The sequence below is a fragment of the Columba livia genome, chromosome 3, assembly GCF_036013475.1.
Source record: "Columba livia isolate bColLiv1 breed racing homer chromosome 3, bColLiv1.pat.W.v2, whole genome shotgun sequence".
Taxonomy (NCBI): domain Eukaryota; kingdom Metazoa; phylum Chordata; class Aves; order Columbiformes; family Columbidae; genus Columba; species Columba livia.
In genome coordinates, this window is record NC_088604.1 from 63,132,939 (window position 1) to 63,151,401 (window position 18,463).

General features: G+C 42.9%; 1 protein-coding gene across 17 annotated transcripts in view; it reads right to left on the reverse strand.

Moving 5' to 3' along the window:
* Window positions 1-18,463, reverse strand: part of HIVEP2 (HIVEP zinc finger 2) — a 141,380-nt gene that overhangs the window by 7,898 nt on the left and 115,019 nt on the right. For all 17 annotated transcript variants that reach the window (XM_065057235.1, XM_065057225.1, XM_065057233.1 and 14 more), the window contains 5 exons: window positions 11,994-17,589; window positions 11,087-11,241; window positions 5,599-5,774; window positions 2,828-2,929; window positions 1,378-2,288 (listed from right to left, as the gene is read on the reverse strand). In XM_065057235.1, the coding sequence (XP_064913307.1) occupies window positions 1,378-2,288; window positions 2,828-2,929; window positions 5,599-5,774; window positions 11,087-11,241; window positions 11,994-17,378 (6,729 nt within the window). In that variant the 5' untranslated portion in view covers window positions 17,379-17,589. The remainder of the gene's footprint in view (window positions 1-1,377; window positions 2,289-2,827; window positions 2,930-5,598; window positions 5,775-11,086; window positions 11,242-11,993; window positions 17,590-18,463) is intronic.

Consider the following 18,463-nt stretch of genomic DNA (forward strand, 5'->3'; position numbering starts at 1 on the left):
GGTTTTAACGTGCCTCAAGGACCGCCTAGTCAGCCACCCTGCTCCACTGCTCTCCCCAGCAACTTGCCAGGCCATAAGGCCATGTCAAAGATGTGGGAGAAGTACCTCCATTGCCCTCTCTTACACACATGGCCACTCACATTGCAGTTTTCCCTTATCCCCCTGAGAAGCTGGGAAGCCATTTTTGGATCTGTCAGGCCTGTGGGCTCCTTGGCTCTGTTCGATCCATCCCTGCTCCACCTTTGCCCAGCTGCATCCCTCACTCCATTCCCAGGTGTAGATACCACATCGGCCTGGCTCCATAGAGAAATAAACTCCAAAGCTCTGGAAACATTGATTTTATAAGCTCAAGGTTCAATTCTTCTCCTTTACAGATAAGAACCGCAAAGATGACACAAAAAGCCGAGAAGACTGGCAGTGAGGCAGTGGGGAGGGGAACCGTGGGGCAGTGGAGAGGGGAGCCCTGGGGCAGCGGGAGCCTGTCACAGCTTGCCCAGGTTCAACCCACACACATAGGCTGACGAGGCAGGCAGTGAGAGGGCAGCAGCAACATCCAATGTGGCGATGGAAGCATATTAAATAAATGAATACATGGTGAGGCCGTTCCTTAACTCTAAAGACCGAATTTATTTGTGAAGAGAGTGTTTTGTGAATGCTAGGGCCCGTCAAAGCTGCCAAGTCGGCAGTTTCTGAGAGCTGATTTACCAAAAGGGAACAGCACAGACAGCAGCTGTGCAAGTTTTGCATATTTCCATTTCCACCCAGACGGCTGTGTCCCTGTCGAAACAGCCAGTCGTGATGGCGCTTTCGGGAGGGCAGACAGCTGCCTGCTCCTGTCACACAATGATATCCTTTAAACTCCAGTCACAGATCCTGATTTTGATGGGCATCCTGTTTTCTGAGAGATTCAATTTATTTTAGTGCTTTTATTGCATTAAGCAATAAGTCAGCGAAGGGCACAGTACTACAGTATTGGGGCCTTAAGCCCTGATCTGGGCTCGATCCCATCTGACAGTCTGGGAGGTGAAAGGTTTGACGGTGCTGTAACATGCCCCACACGCCATGTCAGCTTCCTGGGTTGTTTTAAAATAAAGATGGGGCAGCCTAATTTTGCTGAAGTTTATGGAGCTACTCAGGCTTGTACCAAGTGAAGATTTGACCCTTAGGTTTACTCTGTAGCATCTAACTGAATCAACATCTTGACTGGATCCCCATCTATTCCAAATTTCTTGCATTAATTCCAGGACTTCCCACTGAAGCTCAAAGCTTATGCCTTCTTTTTCTACAAAGCTGCAAAGGTTTTTAAAATACTATGCACACATTAGATAAAAACACTGGTTTTGACAACAGAAGTGAAAAATACTCATTCATACTTACTGAATGCCCCACTGGAATAGATTCAGACTGTAAATATTGACCCATGGACAACGCTGGATTATGGTATAAGCCCCTCCGGGGAGACGCCGCTCTAACAGGGGCCATGTATCTCCTCTCTCGCCTAGGAGACAAATCTCTTCGAACAGACGCATCTTTTCCTGGTGACATTGGTCTCCTCGGTGATAGGTGACGTCTTGGTGACACATCTCGTCTTGGCGATAACTCTCTCCTCAGCACAGCCTCCTTCCGTGGGGAAAGGTGCCTCATGGGTGAAATATCTCTTCGGGGTGACAGATGCCTTCTGGGTGACAATTCCCCTTTTGGCATTAAATACCTCTTTGGTGAGTTATCTCTATAGGGTGAAGAATCATAGCTGGGTGACGACTGTCGACTGGAAGGTGAGAGGTCCCTCGGAGATGAAGTGGGGTCTAACGAAAGCACGTAATCCTCATCCATGCAGCTAGGTATGTCCAACCTGTCTTTATCGGGCTCTGAATCAGTACTTTTGCTCTGGAAAAACCTCTGATATTCTGTCATCTGTGAGTCTTCACAGGAGTCGCTCGGTGTTATAAGCTGAGTAACCTGAATGCTAGGTAAGGTGACCAAGTAACTGATGAGGGAGGAGTGTCCCACGGAAAGGGAGCCCTCAGGGGAAGCCCCCTGCGACGCCCCAGCCGAGTTCACCGACAGGGAGGAGAACCGAGGAGGCTGCGGGCTGGTGCTTCTTGACCTGGTTTTTGGTGTTGAGTCTCCCTGAGTATCATCGAAATCATCCTCGTCTTCATCGTCATCCTCATTGTCATCGCCATCCTCGCCATCTGACTCCTCCGCGTCAGAAAACTGGTGCTCTGCTGACAGGCCTGCCAGGTTGCTACTCTTCTCGGTCTCTTGCTGCATGTCCTCCATGTTTTCTGCAACAGTCACAGCAGGCCAAAATGGTGAGCGCCCACCCCATCTCTTATGCCTTCCATTAATTCCCCACCCAGCACACCCATTGCCATCGCTGGATGCTCTTCGTCTGGGATGGCTGCATAAAGCCATTCTTCATAGTCTCAAACAATATTTTTTCATAAAAATACCTCACAATTCTATACCTGAAAGGAAGTATAAAAAGGAAATTCACCCTACCCCCCTTGCAACTTTGCTAAACATTGCCATCTCTCACATCTAAACTGAAAAGACTGGGAACCTTGTAGGAGACAGATGACAACAGGTTACACTTTCATTTCTAGCTCCTCCTCACATATCTTAATAAAAAATGTAACTCAGACAAATCTGTCAGATTTATTTTTTACACTTCCTGTTTATTAAATTAAAATTAATATCTTAATTTAAAAATGCCCCAAATCCTCTTAATATATTTTCCCATGCCAGCCACTGTGGTAAAGTGCAATGAGTTATTTGCACACTCCAGAGGCCACTCCAACAAAATTGAATCATTCTAACATACCTGCTTCCTCAGTTTCAGCGTCATCTACAGATGTCATTGATACCCCAAGCTCCAGGCATTTTTTCATGTGTGCTTTAGACTTCATATGTTTTGTCAGATTTCCTATGGATCAGAGATTAATCCAATTAATGAACAACAGCAAAGATCACTCTCCAAGTCAGGTTTTCGTGTACCTTAACTCCATTATTCTGCAAATGGGCATTTCTAGTTTAAAAAACCAACCAAACCAACCAACCAATCAAAACCAACAACAAACCAAACAAAAAACAACCAAACAAACAAAAAAAGAAAAAAACAACAAACAGGGCTGATTCATCCAGCCCACTGCCCTCAGAGCTTGTTTTAATAAGAGTGGGGGTTTATATCTAAAAATAAAAAAATTAAACTCAGGGTCTGAGAGGTATGTAGGCATCTCTCCAATTTTCCACATGACGTTTAGGCATCCCAGCAAGCTAAAATATCTCTTTTGGATGTTATCTGTCACTGGGCTCAGTGTTTGTGATACCTGCAGACTGCTTGGACATTGAAGTAAGGCCACTGCCCACCAGCCACTCAGGGTTCACACTCCTAGTTTCACAGTGGCACTTTCAAGCAAAGGGCTCTCTCTCCCATTTACTTAACATGTAGGCTCTAAATGTTCAGTGTGTTCGAAGTATTTTGAAGCAAATGTACTTCACGACAAAGACATTTATGAGAGACATTTATGAGACATTTACTATCTAGCTGCAATGTCTGAACGGAGAGGAGCATTCACCTGGGATGCAGGAAATCCAGCTTCAGCTCCCTGCTTTGGAGCACAGGTCTGAACCAGGCACAGCAGGGATTTGAAATCAGACCTCCCATTCCCCTGAGGGAGCAGTCTAACACTAGACTATTGACTTTCTGGAGTGCCTGTCTTAGTCTGTTTTTTCACAGATAAGAAAACTGGGTTGAGACTGGCCCCAAGAGACATTTCATGGCAAAGAATCTTGAGCACAAAGCACAAGCTGGAGAAACAAGAATATCACTCTAATCTATTAGCCACTTCAGTCACATTTGCAACACCCAACAGAGAAAGCATGGCACAAGCAAACCCAACTCACTGCCAAGACATGGTGCTTCTTAGCACAAGGAAAGCACTCTGTGTTGGTACCTATGCTGCTTTTGGGACCCCGACCAGTGCCTCCAGATGGTGCATGTGGTACAAGCAACCTGGGGGCAGGAACACTGCACCACTCTTGGATAGTGGAGATGTGCTTAGAAGCTCACAAGTTGGGCTCCTCTCCTCTGACTTTCAGTCCCAGCTAGTTCAAACTATTTCCTTCTCAGTAAGAGTTTCTTATTGTGTCTCTGAACTGCATGAGAAGTCTAACTTGGCCACTGATGCCTCAGGATGGTGAAACACTCAGAGTATACACTGAAAACCTAACAGTTTCTGAGGGTCTGTCCTCGACTGTTGTCAGCAAAACAGCAACAATAGTTATGAGGCTGAAGGCTGCTCATAAGCAATAATACACCAGTTAAACACTTTCTGTACTTCAAGCACTAACTTAGTCTCTTCCTGCTCATGCCCATCTTGTGCAATAGCATACCACCTCCTCCCTGTTTCTTCTTCTCTGCCAGAAATGACAGCTTCAGCAATTTCACATTTCTTTCCATGCCAGCTCTTCTGCCTGGAATGTCCTCTCTGAACATAGCTGCAAAACCACAATCCTCCTTCAAGTCCCTCCTAAAGACCCATTCTTCCTGCGATATCAAATGTAAACAACGACCCAAGAACAAATCAGCAGATGGTATATTGGGACTACGAACTAGAAGCTCCTTGTCTTTGTCCCTACACCCCCATGAAAGTTCTTATCTTAAACTAGGTTGATGGGTCTGCTACCATTCATCAGCTATTCCCATCTTTGGCAGAGGAAGAAGTGCTGGACTCATGGAAACTATTACAATTCTCAATCCTCAAAACAGCCATGAAGTTGCACTGGGATCTTGGGAGAAATTTCCTCTAGTTCCCTTTCTCCCTCTTCAAGTAAGTTCACTGCACTGGGACCAGAATCCATTTCCTTGTCTGCCAAAGGGAAGCTATGAAACTGAGAATGTAAGGTTCATTCGGAATGTGCTACAAAGAAATGCTACCAAATAATTTATTTATTTATTTTTATTTTAAGGAGATAGTTGCAAGGCAAATCTGAATTCCAAAGAATATCATTATCTGTGGCCTCAGGGTGACAAATGGAAGCTTTTTTCTGTGCTGATAAATACATGTGAACACAAACTATCAGATCTCTATTCATAATTAATGCCACAGTGGATGGAGTGGCTCATCTGGGAGACATACATTATTTATGAACTTGAAACTGACCCACTGTAAAGCCTGTGAAGGCATGCTTTCCTCAGCAGCTGATGCTCTGCTTCGACATTATGTCATAACAAGTGTACTCTCCTGGTAGTATTTAAGTGTTGCTGCAATTAAAATTTGCACCATGTAACAATTTTGGCAGAAAGTATTATTTGTAAGGGCAGTTCTTATGCTACTACATTTTCTCTGCAGACAAAGGGACCAGCCAAGAGCCTATAGCTCTTAATGAAGCCATCCACGGAGTCTCAGAGTCTCACAAAATCCCTGGATCAATTAAAGCGAAGAGAAAAACCTCTCTAATTCCTGTATACATAAACACAATAATTTTATTCTGAAGAAAATTCTCTCCGTGATTGCAAAGGGTGCCTGGATGGCAAAATACTTCAGGATTCATTGGGGAAGTGGCAAGAGTTCAGCAAAGAGGGTCAAGTACCTTTAGTTTTGAAGGCAAAATTGCACAACTTGCATACATAAGGCCGGACATCAGTATGAGTGCGGATATGTTTTTTGAGCATGCTTGGCTTTTTGCAGCGAATTCCACATTCTTCACAAATGTACTTTCCTCGGCCACGACCTCTGACATAGACATAATCCTCATTTGATTTATACCTGTTGGAAGAGAGCAAGCATTTAAATCATACAGACTCGAGTTCACGTACATGCACAAACATCACCTCTATGCATCTGATCCTGATCCTGTATATATCTCATCACAACAAATCCACAAAAGTCCACAGGAACTACTGAATTTTCAGTTTGGAAGTCACAAAGTACTTGTCTTTCAGGGAATGCACTGGTCCCAATGTATTTTAAGAATTTGAAACCAAATGGTTGTAGTATAAGAATAGTATAGGGGCCTATAAAGATGGGGACAGACTTTTTAGCAGGGCCTATTACGACAGGACAAGGGGTAATGGCTTTCAACTAAAAGAGGGGAGATTCAAGCTAGACATGATGAAGACATTTTTTACACTGAGGGTGGTGAAACACTGGAACAGGTTGTCCAGACACGTGGTAGATGCCCCATTCCTGTAGACATTCCAGGCCAGGCTGGACAGGACTCTGAGCAACCTGATCTAGTTGAAGATGGCCCTTCTCATTGCAGGGGGTTGGATTAGATGACCTTTGAAGGCCCCTTCTGACCCAAACTACTCTAAGATTCTGTGATCCTATTAACACCTTGTCAGGAAACAGATCAGCCACCATTCGTATAGACACAGCACAACTCCAAATACGAGTCTACAGTTGGATTTATTTCAGCTAACTATAGTCTTGTACAACATAGGCATCCATCACCATGGAAAACAGCATCATTTTGCAGCACGGCCCATTTAACTATTTTTATCCCGTTTTTATCCAGTGGGATCAGATAAATAAGATCCTGGAAATGTGCATTTCTCCGCATTAAGCATAAAGGGAATGCAGATGACTAGCAAGGATGTATGCATTTATGATACAGATGCCTGAAGTTCCCAAAGATGGATCCCTCCCTAAGGGACACCAAGAGTTGGGTTCACTCAGGTACATGCTACTTTAGAAATAAAATGGGAAACTTCCAACCTGCATACTTAGCAGAAAGCAGTTAAATGATTTTTTTCTTAGCACTGGCATAAGTGTTCCATGCTATTTTTGCTGATTACATAGTGTGCAGTTAGATAATAAATAAGATATGCAAATCTATGTAAAGCTGCACGTTGCCTTTGCTGTCAAGATAAATCGTTAATACTGAAATCTAAAAGGGCCCAAGGGATTTGCCCAGGCTGTTTGGAGGTTTCAAGAGTGCTGTGCATTCCCTACAGGGAGAATTTAATCCTGATTCACCCAGAGTAAAATCCAGAAATTGAGAGAACTGAGAAAGAATATTTTGTCTGCCCTCTGTCCTCCCTTGCCCTTTCCCTAAGCAGCACAAAGTACTTTCAGTCACCCTGTGGATGCACAGTCCACAAAATACCATTGGTACTGACAGTCAGTGCTTTAAATAAATACAGGACTATGTGAAAGAATCTGTTAATGTGATGATAACTCTACAAGAAGTGGCAATTTTTGGGTTACAGAGCTGAAACATTTTTCAAGTGTGCTTTTCTTAGATGAACACTTCTTCTGTATGTTCAGCTGTATCACTGGCAATATAAATACTGAAGATAATATCTTCTAAATATGTAAAACACTGTTCTGTTCTCATGTCCATATTGCTATCTATTGAACATATCAGCTCCTCTTTCAAATGTGGATGCCTAAGTTCAGGTTTTTTCATGTCTTTTCCAATAAAGTAGGCCCTCTCCCTTTTCCTTCATTGTCCCTCATACCATGGGCAAAACTGGCATAGTCTAACATCATTTAATATTTATCCGTCTCCCTAGCACGTTTTTTTGTATAACATTTTTGAGATTCTGCTTTTCTGTCTGCTCCATTTTCCAGGTTCTCCTTCATACACATGTGCCAAATACTCCTAGTCATCTCTATCCATTGCTTCATCAACTGTCTCCAGGCTTTCTCTCACAGACAGAAAAAATGCCCATTATTGTTTGAAAGACTACCATTCTATCTTCTTTTCACCTCTCCTTATAGTCTGATTTTGCTGGGATGGAATCCACCATATGACCCATGATTGATACTGGTGAGATAAATGCTGTGTTGTAACATGTGCTTTTCTGTTGCTCCATCTCTGCTGTTCCTCTGCCTGACTTCATTCCACCAGCTTCTGTCATCTGTCAGATCCCATTGGGCACAAAGACAATTAGACAAGATACGTCTCTATATCATTCATATGGACAGTTCTTGGTCATAACTGGCCTTGACTCTGTAAGTGTGCTTCCCAATAACAACTGTAAGAGAAATGACACACACAGATCTGACATTTAAGGAGGGCCATGTTCAAAAACCGAAACACCAGAAGACTGAGTCCATGGTGATTATCTTTTTAGCCCCCAGGAATATTAGATCTTACTATTAACTCATGCCTCTCTCAAAGCTTTCAGTAATTTCCCCCTTCCCACTACACAGCTTTCATATAAGGACTATGGTCACGGCTGCTCTGAGCTTGATTTGAATGGGACTCCAGACTTAAAAAGCATTAAAAAGCCTCAGAGTCCTGCAATTTTCAGCGTTCTTTCTGTCAGCTGATAACGTTATTAAACCAGATGTCAGACAAGTGGGCATGCTTGCCCTGTCCCTCCTTTTTAGCTCACGCCATTAGTAACTGACTGACTGTACTCCAGCAAGTGCTGAACTTCAAATTGCTGTTTTTCTTTGAGAAACCCTGCTTCATATCCCATCAGGGTTTTGCAGGCACAGGTGACGGAAAGCAGATTTGGTGATTCAGATAATTCCATTTGAATCAAGCCACCTGCCAGAGGTAGTAACAATGGTTCTTAGCTTTTTCCTTCAAAACCCCTTCTGCTGCCACACTCACAAACTGCTCTTAATGGGCTTTGGTGCAGTGAGGTGGTGATGCGCTGTGACATCTACTTTTCAGCTCAACCCCGTTCATTCTGTTCCTTCAGCTTCTCACTCCTCCCCAGCCCCGTTTATTTGCTTTTTGCCCACCCGCCGTACAAGCGCTCCCCTCCCCTGGCACACAGCAGCTGCACAACTGCCCAGCGCACGGGCTTTCCCAAAAACCAAACACCCCGACAACGGCTGATCTTGCTCAGCTATGGATTCTGAATTGCCTTCTTTGCATTTACAAAACAGAAGCAATCAGGAAGCATAAGCAAATCCACTCCCCAAGACAAATGAAAAATGGAATGAAAATACCCTGCTGAAACAAGATATCACCATGCACGCTTGTCTGTCCAGGGGAGAAAAAGTGAAATGAAGATGAGAGACATTTGCTGCATAGTTGGGTGCACCACTTGAGCGTGCTGAGATGATGATATGAAGATGAGCTCAACGGGAGCAGAACAGAGAAGAACAGAACAGCTCTGCAAACAGCTAAGAGCAAGGTAGCATGGAAACCCACCCATGTTAAAAACTAGCTTTCAGAAGACATAAACAAAATCCTGAAGAGGAGGACAAATTCAATAGTCGGGACAGAAAACAATGAAAGACATGGTTATACTATGGAAATAACATTATATCTATTTAAAATAGCTGAACTAATTAAAATATTTAATCTACTCTTCCATAAATAATTACTATAAAATGCATGATAACATTATGATGTATAAGGAAAGAACGGACCCATTAACACTACATCATATTCACTCTCGCTTTGCAGGTTATATGCTCCTATTGAGGAGCTCCCACTCTATCGCACAGATTATTTGTACCCCCGTCCAGAAATTAATGTGCACATCAAGGTTTCTTCCTTTTTGTTCTACTCAAAGGTTATCTAAACATAGACAAATAGTATTAGGAGACATTTCTAGGTGACATGTGAATTATGTCTATTTACACAAATAGTTTCACAGACCTTATTGGACTACAGGGAAACTTAAGATGGTGTAAGTAACATACAAAGTTTCTTAAATAAGGTGTTAGATGGTAGAGGCATTTCACAGAGTGATCTGTTGCAGCTCACACTGTTCTGAATCCTCCTTTAAGTTGCTTTTCTTCACACACTTCTACTCTTCTGACCTGTTATCACACACCTTACATCAGTGCCGATTATCTTCAGCTGGGTGATCCAAATTCAGAAATTATACATAGTGGGAAACAGGCTAACTTTATACTTCAAAGTGGGTGTGAGTTGAAGCAACAGCTCTTGAAATTTCTTGTAAACTTAGGCTCACTCCTGAAGTTTGGGTCACTCTTGTGTAGCCAGCCTAGTGGCTTGGGTACTAGGACAATGTAGGACTACAGAGAACAGCCAGGATCAGGGTGTCTGGACCAGTATACCTATAACAATCTCCAAAATAACATTTTCAGTCTTTCAGGCGAGATGTAGGCTGTATTCCCCAGTGTGGCAGACTACAGAGCAATGCCAAGGTTCATCTCATGGAGACTATCAAAGCGGAGCAAAAACACATCATGTGAATGAAGGACAACTGAGATTTTTACCTTTTAGGGTACAAACCGACAGGAGAATTAAATGGATGGATGAATTTCTTACATCTCCATCCTGACATATTTAGTTACCCCAATAATAAAACAGTGCTGTGAAACCACTGGAGCTTGATAAGACTTGTTCAACCAACTGAGCATTCACTACTAACAACTGGTAAATTCATTGCATCATGTCAGAATTCTGTAAAAGAAATAAAACAGTATCTTCCATTTCAGAGTATACTGCATAGGCAAACAAGTGTCCATTTCATTTGCTGGTTATAATAAGCTTCATAAGTCTCAAAACACTGCTAATGTGCTTTCAGGTCTTTTTCCCTCTCTTTGCTATTTGTTTCTGTTATCATCTGAGTGATGGATGGCCATGGTGAAATTAAACATTGTTTTATCAGCCATACATGACCGATTTATGGATGAGGCTTAAATACCATAGATTTCATTGTAATCTTACATTTTATCTCCAAAATCCAACTTCAGTAAATAATTAAAAAATACAAAAATAAGAGTAAGCATACCTAGGTAACGCATTTAAGGGAGTGGAGGTACACAGAATCTAAAAATTGAAAGATAACCTCATGGAAGCCATTAAGTACAAAGAAAGGGTATAGAAAATATGAAAATGTTAACCATTTATCCATTTCTTTATGACCTAAGGAATGAAAGCAACAATTTCAAGTGAGTGCTGTCACACAGACAAAAATATAATTGCCCTAATAACAAAGCAGCAACAAGAGTAAGTATACAGGTACCCTGCAGTTTGTTTTAAGACTGACACATACACAAAAAAAGGAGGCTTGGGAGCTACAAGACATGGCAGGAATACAGGAGACTGTTCACATCCTAATTCATTCATATTCATGTTCAAATCTCTTTAAAATGACAGTCTGAGCTTGAAATTTCCAGTTGCATTTTCTTACCCTCCTTCAAAGATTTTAATTCGTATCGGCTCAGTTTGTTTGGATGTAATGTCTTTATCTCCATGAATGTCTCCTTTTACTCTTTCTTTTATAATATTCCCCACTACTTTCTTTTCAAGCTTGCTGCCAAACAAGAAGAATGGCTCGTGTTTCATCTGTAGAACAAAGTCAAGGAAGGGTGTTACTGCTGAAGCACATAATAAACGCACACTTCATTTCAAGCACTTTTAACATTCCAGGTCAAAGCCAAACTCTCATTTTAGTGCAACTCTATAAGATGAATTAATTTGTCCCATTTGATTTGATGGAGAAAAAGAGAGGGGCAGCATGGACAAATTTTTGTGAGAGTATTGACAGAAAAGACAGCACCATATCTTTCCTCAGAAAAAGAAGTATGGAAAATGAAGATGGCAAAGATTTAGAAGGTAATTTATTGCCATTACAGAATTTTCCCTGGCACCATTATCTAATGCTTAGTCCATGAGGAAGAGGCAGTATGTAAAAGACATTAAGTGAATCTGAAGATCCTTACTCAATTTTAACTTTACTTAGGAACACACGTGGGTATTTGTGTCTGATACTGTTTGAATCAAGCCACAGTGAAAACAAAGGACAAAATAAAACGAGATAATGTGTCAGGCTCTGGCATACACAAGGAGAGGGTTTTAAAAGCCTCACTTTTTACATCTGATTTTGAAAATGGAGACAGAGACAGCAGAAGTAGGAGAGCTTGGGGAAGGGTAAATTGAGGTTCAAAAGTTGTCATGGGAAGATGTCAATGTCAATTTCCCATGGGGAATGTTTTGTTTTGTTTTTTTTTTAAATCATTAACTTACATTTTATAGTTTACTAATATTTTTTCAAATAAAGATATACTAATTTATTTTTATTAAAACCTCTTATTTACCTGAGCAAACTGCTTCCATGCACTTGATGATGTCAGTTTACCGGCTCCAGGTCTATGCATAGCAGCCAGAGTGTAGATTTCCGTGGTGGTTTTTTGCTTGGACCTTAAAAGTGCTAAAGTGGTCTTCGTACTTAGCCCCGATGGGTTTGGGTTACATGAACTTATGCACCATGAAGCATAAACAGAAGATTTGAGGGTTGGTTGCTGAATGTAATTGGGCTTTGTATAGTTTAAGAAACACCAGCTCACAGTAGTAGTCGTCCGCAGACTTGGGAACTGAATGATTTGCTGAAAATCTGCTACGTCTGTCAGGAGAATGGTTGAGCCTGTGACTTTTCCCCTGGTATTGGACGACATCTGGACTAACATCCCAAGAGGCAATTTTTGATGTTTCAGTTGGTCTTCTGGCTGAATTTCCCCAGGTGGCAATGAAGACCTCTGTGGACTCATGCTCATATCTGAGGCTGTTTCATCCACATCCAGTTCTTCTGGGGAGTCTCTTCCTTCAGAAGGGCCACTGGACTTCTGCCCTGGTGACGTGGAGTCAAAACTGGAAAGTTTCTCCCTGCTCAGTGGGAAAGTATCAGCTGTTGGCATGCTGACAGGTGGGAAATCTTGAGATGATGAGGACGACAGTGGTGAACAGGATGACACAGACGGCAGACTTTCTTTTGGCTCAGTAGTACAGCTCTGCCTTACTAGTTGAGGCTTCTGCATTCTTGGAAAATCTTTCTTTATATCTGAGCTAGTTAACTCAACTGCACTTAGCTCCTCAACTATCTGCCCATACATTTTTTCTTCCTTGACTCGTTTCTGCTGCTTGGTCTCCATGAAGAGCTCCAAGCTGCTGGCAGGTGAAAGCATTCGTTTGCTCCCTCCCAAGGTAGAAGCAATGTCAGAACTGGAAGGCAAACACAGGGGAATTGGTGGCTCCAGTCCGAGTGGTAGCGTCTGCGGCACTTTCCACAAAGGATATTTTTCTAGCCCTCCATGCTGACCCAGCATCTGAGCTATGTTAAATCCAATTCCTTGCATGGTTGCACTAGTTGCCAATGTTCTTTGAGAAACAGTCTCATCAACTTTACAAATTACAATTGTGGGACTGTTGCCCTGCCCAACGATCTGGGAAATGCTTGTGTACATGACGCTACCGTAAGATGGCACATGGGTTTGAATCCTGACGGGAACAACAGTTCCTGGCAAAGACTGTACAGATCCATCACTTGGGGAGTCAAAATCTGTCTGAAGATGCTGCTCACAGGAGGCATCTGTTGGCTTAATGCTATGGTCTGACTGGTACTTAGCAAGAGTATTTTTTGAATACTGCCCAGATGTTCCTGAGTAATGCTGGTATGCTTGCTCTTTAGTGTGCACGTAATCAGCTGGTTTCTTTCCAAGAAGCTCTGGTGCATGTTCCAGGTGATAACTTGGAGGGACGTCTGTTTGGAAAGGCTGTTTGACATAAGATTTCTGCAGCTGTTGCACAAAATGATGCTGGAAGTGTAGAGGTTCTGTGCATGACTGCCACAACGCAGGCTGCTGAGAGGGTGGTAAGTGAACCATGCAGACAGCTGGATATGGGAACTGAAACAAGGTGCTGTGAATAGGGGGAAACGGGACTTTTTCCTGATGTGCAAATAGCTGCTGCTGCTCTGATGGATGTTTGTTAGGAATATAAGGTGCTTGTTGGATCAAGGGAGTCCTTAACATTTCTGGGTTGTCTGCAAGAAAAGACTGTTGGTGGGCAAGGTGGGTTGAGCTAGCCTGTTTTCCAGAGTCATCTACCTGAATGGGCTGAAGTACAGAGGAAGAAGAATGATGCCAGGCAAGCTGGGAGGAGCGAAGACCAGCCTGTGCATGTTCCATCTGCTCCTGCTTTATGCTTTGTTCTGTGCTCTGATCAGTCTGGGAAATCTCTGGAAATCCACTGAAGGAAGCCTGCCGAACCAAGAAGCACTTCTTCCTTTCTCGGGATGGAGACAGTGCCGTAGTAGGTGTCCCAGCTGAAGAGGCATGGGACAGGTTCCCGTAATCAAAGGATTTACTTCGGATCTCTGGGATTTCAGCAGCATGAGGACAGGGCATCTGTTCAGATGAGCAGCGTCTCATTTCCCTCTGATGATGATGCCCAGGGACGGAAAGTGAATGAGCACCAGCTGGAACTGTTAAAAACTCAGACTGTTTTCCAAACTCATCTTGTTTGGGAGGCATGATGAACTTCATATTCTCTTCTCTTTCAAAGGACATTGAAAAACTTGAACTGTGGGACAAATTACTTTCTTGGCTAGGGCTACGAGAGAGGCTTGTACCTGTGGACTCAAAGCTGGATTCTCCAGAGGAGTGCTCCATGTCAGCCAGTCGTAAACGCTTCTTTTTAGGTGGTAGCTTTTCAGCTGGAAGTTGAGAAAGGGTTTCACTTCTCTGGGGCCACTGGAATTCTTCGGTGGGTCTCTCCTGCTCTTTACTCTGCATTTCTTTATCTTTCTCAGGCTTATCTGGCTCCTCCGTGACACGAATTTCAGGTACCTGTATGTTGTGCTGGCGAACCAACCTGGGCTGCATGTGATACGGCTGAGGCTGCTGGGATGGAGATGCCTTACTGGTGTCAGCATTTTCTGTTTGTGGAATTCGGTCTGGGCTCATTGGGGACTCACAAATCTCGCTCTCGCATGTTTCAGATGGTGAATAAATCTTTTCCTGCTGGTACGCAATATGTTCTGTAGATTCAGACCTTTCAAATGAGTTTGGCCTGCTCAGTGAATTTGTGTGCTGAATGACAGAGATGACATTTCCAGGGGGCTTTCTGGTCAGTGATTCTGCAGTCTTTTCTTGCTCTGCAGTCAAAGAGTCTTCCAGAGAAGTTGCTGGGCTTCCAGACTGCAAGTAAGACCGGCAGATTTCAAAACGCTCTGCATGGCAATGGGCAGCATTGTCCAGGCTTTGAAGGGCAAATCCACTCCTTGGCACTTCTTGAATTTGGGATTTGGGATCAAAGTCCAAAGGCTGAATTCCCCCAGTGGTGCCAGCTGTACTGCTGCAAAGCATGGGACTGTCTTCCTCATCTCCAACACTCTCCTCTTTCCTGCGCTTTCTGTTTTCAAACGTTGTTCCAAGCATGGACGGCACCACCTGAGATTGTCCAAGTGGATCAATAAAGTACTCTCCCCCTTTGTTCATCCCACCTAAGGATGGCGAGTCCCTGTAGTTCTGCTTCTGTGCTTCAAATTCTTCCCATTTTTTGTAGTGCTTTCCACTGGCATCATAGTCATAGAAGGTCTTGTCTCCTTTCTTCTCTTTTAAGGATGGTCCTTTGTCACCTACTGTCTGTCTGCTGGAAGACATAATTATATTTTTCCCTGGTCTTCCATGACAGTCTGAATCTGAGTGCCCCTCCTGCACAGAGGGCAGTTCAAAGGCAGCCTGTCTTCTCAACATCCTTTGGTGGGATATTCCTACCGTCCCAGGGTAAAATACATCATCTGAGCCAGTCATCTTCTCATCAAATGAATGGCTTCCCCTCAGAGACGGGGGAATACTTAGGCTGTTTGCAGAAGAGGTTGGCATGGAGTTACTTCTAATAAGAGGAGAGGAATCTACTGGCGGCTCTAGAAGGATGGACACATCACCCTGCTGACTGACTTGATATAGGCTGGATTCACTTTTGACAGACGATGTGGCGGTCTGGGATTGTCTGGATTCCATATTGCTGCCTGGATAAACTTGTGTAGATTTAATAGAGCTCAAATTACTGGAGTCAACGAGTTCTTCTTTATTTGGAGTCAGCTGAGAAATATGTTCCTCAAGCATCTTGATATCTGATCTGTTATTTAAAAGAGGTAATGGTTCTGCTTTACCCTTTCTACCCATTAAACTGTGTTCCTGATTTGTTGTGGCTACTGTTAGTGCTGTCCTTTGATTAATCCTATAGAACTTCCCAAAGATGATCTCTTCGTAAGACTTTGCATTAGTATTTGGCGGGCTAATCTGCTGCTCAGCACTTTCTGAGCGGGAAAAATAACCCGAGTCAGTGCTTCCTTTACTGTGAGGGCTCAGGAGGTTTAACGACTGCTCAGAATCTTGCCCTTTTTTCTCTGACAGTCTTAGTGCAAGTCGCTGTTTAACTGTATGTGAGTCATCAGACTTAGTACTTAAGGATGGGTTTTGCAACATATCAGAGCCAATATATGGTGAACTCTCACTGGGTAACTGAATTCCACTTTTAGGGATGATCAAAATGGGCACTTTCATTGGCCCTACCAAGGACTCTTCCATGGAGGAGTGAAAACTGCTCCTGCTAGCAATGTCCAGGGGCAGCTGTGGGACGGGGCTCAGTTTGCCAGAACCTTCCACTAGGAGTGAGGTCTCCTCATCAGTGTCTGTACTCTGCTCGCCGTCTGAATGTATTTCAGCTTCCACATCAATGTAGCTGGCATCTAGGTCCAACTTAGAGACTGCTGACTCTGTGAAAGGTACCAATCCTGCTTTAATTGCATGGGCATGTGACTTCCTGTGCTTGTAAAGGTTGCTCTTCGTCTTGAAGGAGAAACCACAAGGAACACAAGGATATGGTCGCTCCCCAGTATGAGATCTAATATGCTTTTTAAGTACACTAGGTTTGGCACAAGCCCGATTACAGTAAGGACAAATGTACTTGCCAGGCTTTTTGGGTTTGTGCTCCTTTTTGTGAGCATCTTCTGATTGTTCTAAAGATTTCTGTGAATATTGGCTGTATGCAGGGTTCAAACTTGAAATCTTCTTCCTGGAGAAGCCTCCACTATGGCTGTGCATATGGAAAGGAAACAAGTCCTCTGAGGCAACTGATTGCAAGTGGCTAGGAAACTGCCACGGAGGACCTTCCAAGCTCTGATGTGGCTTTATGTTGTGCAAGAAGCCTTGTGGCAATGAATGCTGTGGGAAAGAAAGCGAATGTTGACATGAGTAAGGACTTGGACGTTGCTGTGGATATTGCTTCTCCGTGACTTGCTGTGCAGCTTCATTTGATGATACCAGTTTCCCAGAACTAAAAAGTTGTGCTGATGCTGTGTTTCCAATTTGCTCGTGATCTATTTGTGGTTGCCTCTGTACTTCTTGATTGCCGAAAGTGCTCATTTTAATAACAGCTGAATGTTCTTGCCTCCATCTACTTGGTACTTTAGCAGTTTCTCCAGACCTTGAGGTAGCTTTTTGCCCTATAGCTGTGTCCCCAGAGTCCATTTTGTTACACAAGGTCTTAAGTGCTAGTTCACTTGAAAGCTGTGCAGACACATGGAGTGTGTCCAAAGCTGTGCTTTTTAAAGTTTTGTTGCTCCCATTTTTGCAGGGCTGTTGCAAGTTCACAGACTTTTCTTTCTCTTTGGAACTTTCCACGCAGTAGTCAATAGGCATTAGATTTGCGTCTGTACACTTTTGTGAGTATCATACAGTTCTGTTCATGGCAGGAACTTTTCTAAACAGTTTGTTATACATTTGCAAAGACTTGTTATAGCATTTAGACATTTCCCATTGTTATTAAATACTGAGATGCAGAATGACCCACAGACGTTTGTGATCTACTAGAGTAAAGTTCTCTTCATCTCTTCCATAGTGACACAGATATCTGCAAGGAAAAAGCAAAAACAAAGAAAGCACACACACCAGTTAATACAGCCATGTGAAATAACATCAATGCAGTCAGTTGCACTTTCATTGAGCCCCTCATGTATAATATATAGGGACTTAAGCAAAGGCAATTACATTTCACAAAACCTCATTTTGTCAGTAGACACAGTAAAGACTGGCTCCAGTGGTTGCACACAAGCATAATCACTACTCAATAAAAGCCCTAGGAACAGAAACCAGGGGTCTAGACTTTCCAAATTGAATAGTAGCTTTGGAAGACTTTCTGGGGACAGTTTGAAGTCTTGATTCTCATGAAGTCAACCACCTACTTTCAAAGCTCTTTCAGCAAGTTGCTGCTGAAAAATAAGTCCTAACATTGTGGGTGGGAATTTCCTTATGCAGTATTACTCACCTACAGTTCAGACCTGCACTTTAGTCACTTGGCTTTCCTCTAAAGTCAGAGGAGAGTGATCAGTACTTCCAGAGGAGAAATCTTTCCGTATTGTGTACTTCAGATATAGGGGATGTCTATGCACACGGCCCTCTACTCTGGAGATGCCTGTTCCTCAATGTTGGCTAGGCAGAAATCCTGGATGACTATCTTGGAGTATATACCAAATTTTAGGATGGCTGAAGTGAGGTACTTCTCACCTTAGACCACCTAACTGGTTGTACAAGAAGATGTTGATTACACTTTTGAACAGTCAAAAAAAGAGACATCAAATAAGCATTCTGAATGCAACACTCCTGGTACCTTTCCGCATCTCCATCTTCCAATAACCATATTAAATTTTAGTGAGAATATCTTAATAGAGATAAACACATATTAAATAAATGAGCTATGACTATGTTTATATGCCTTTAGCATTTTA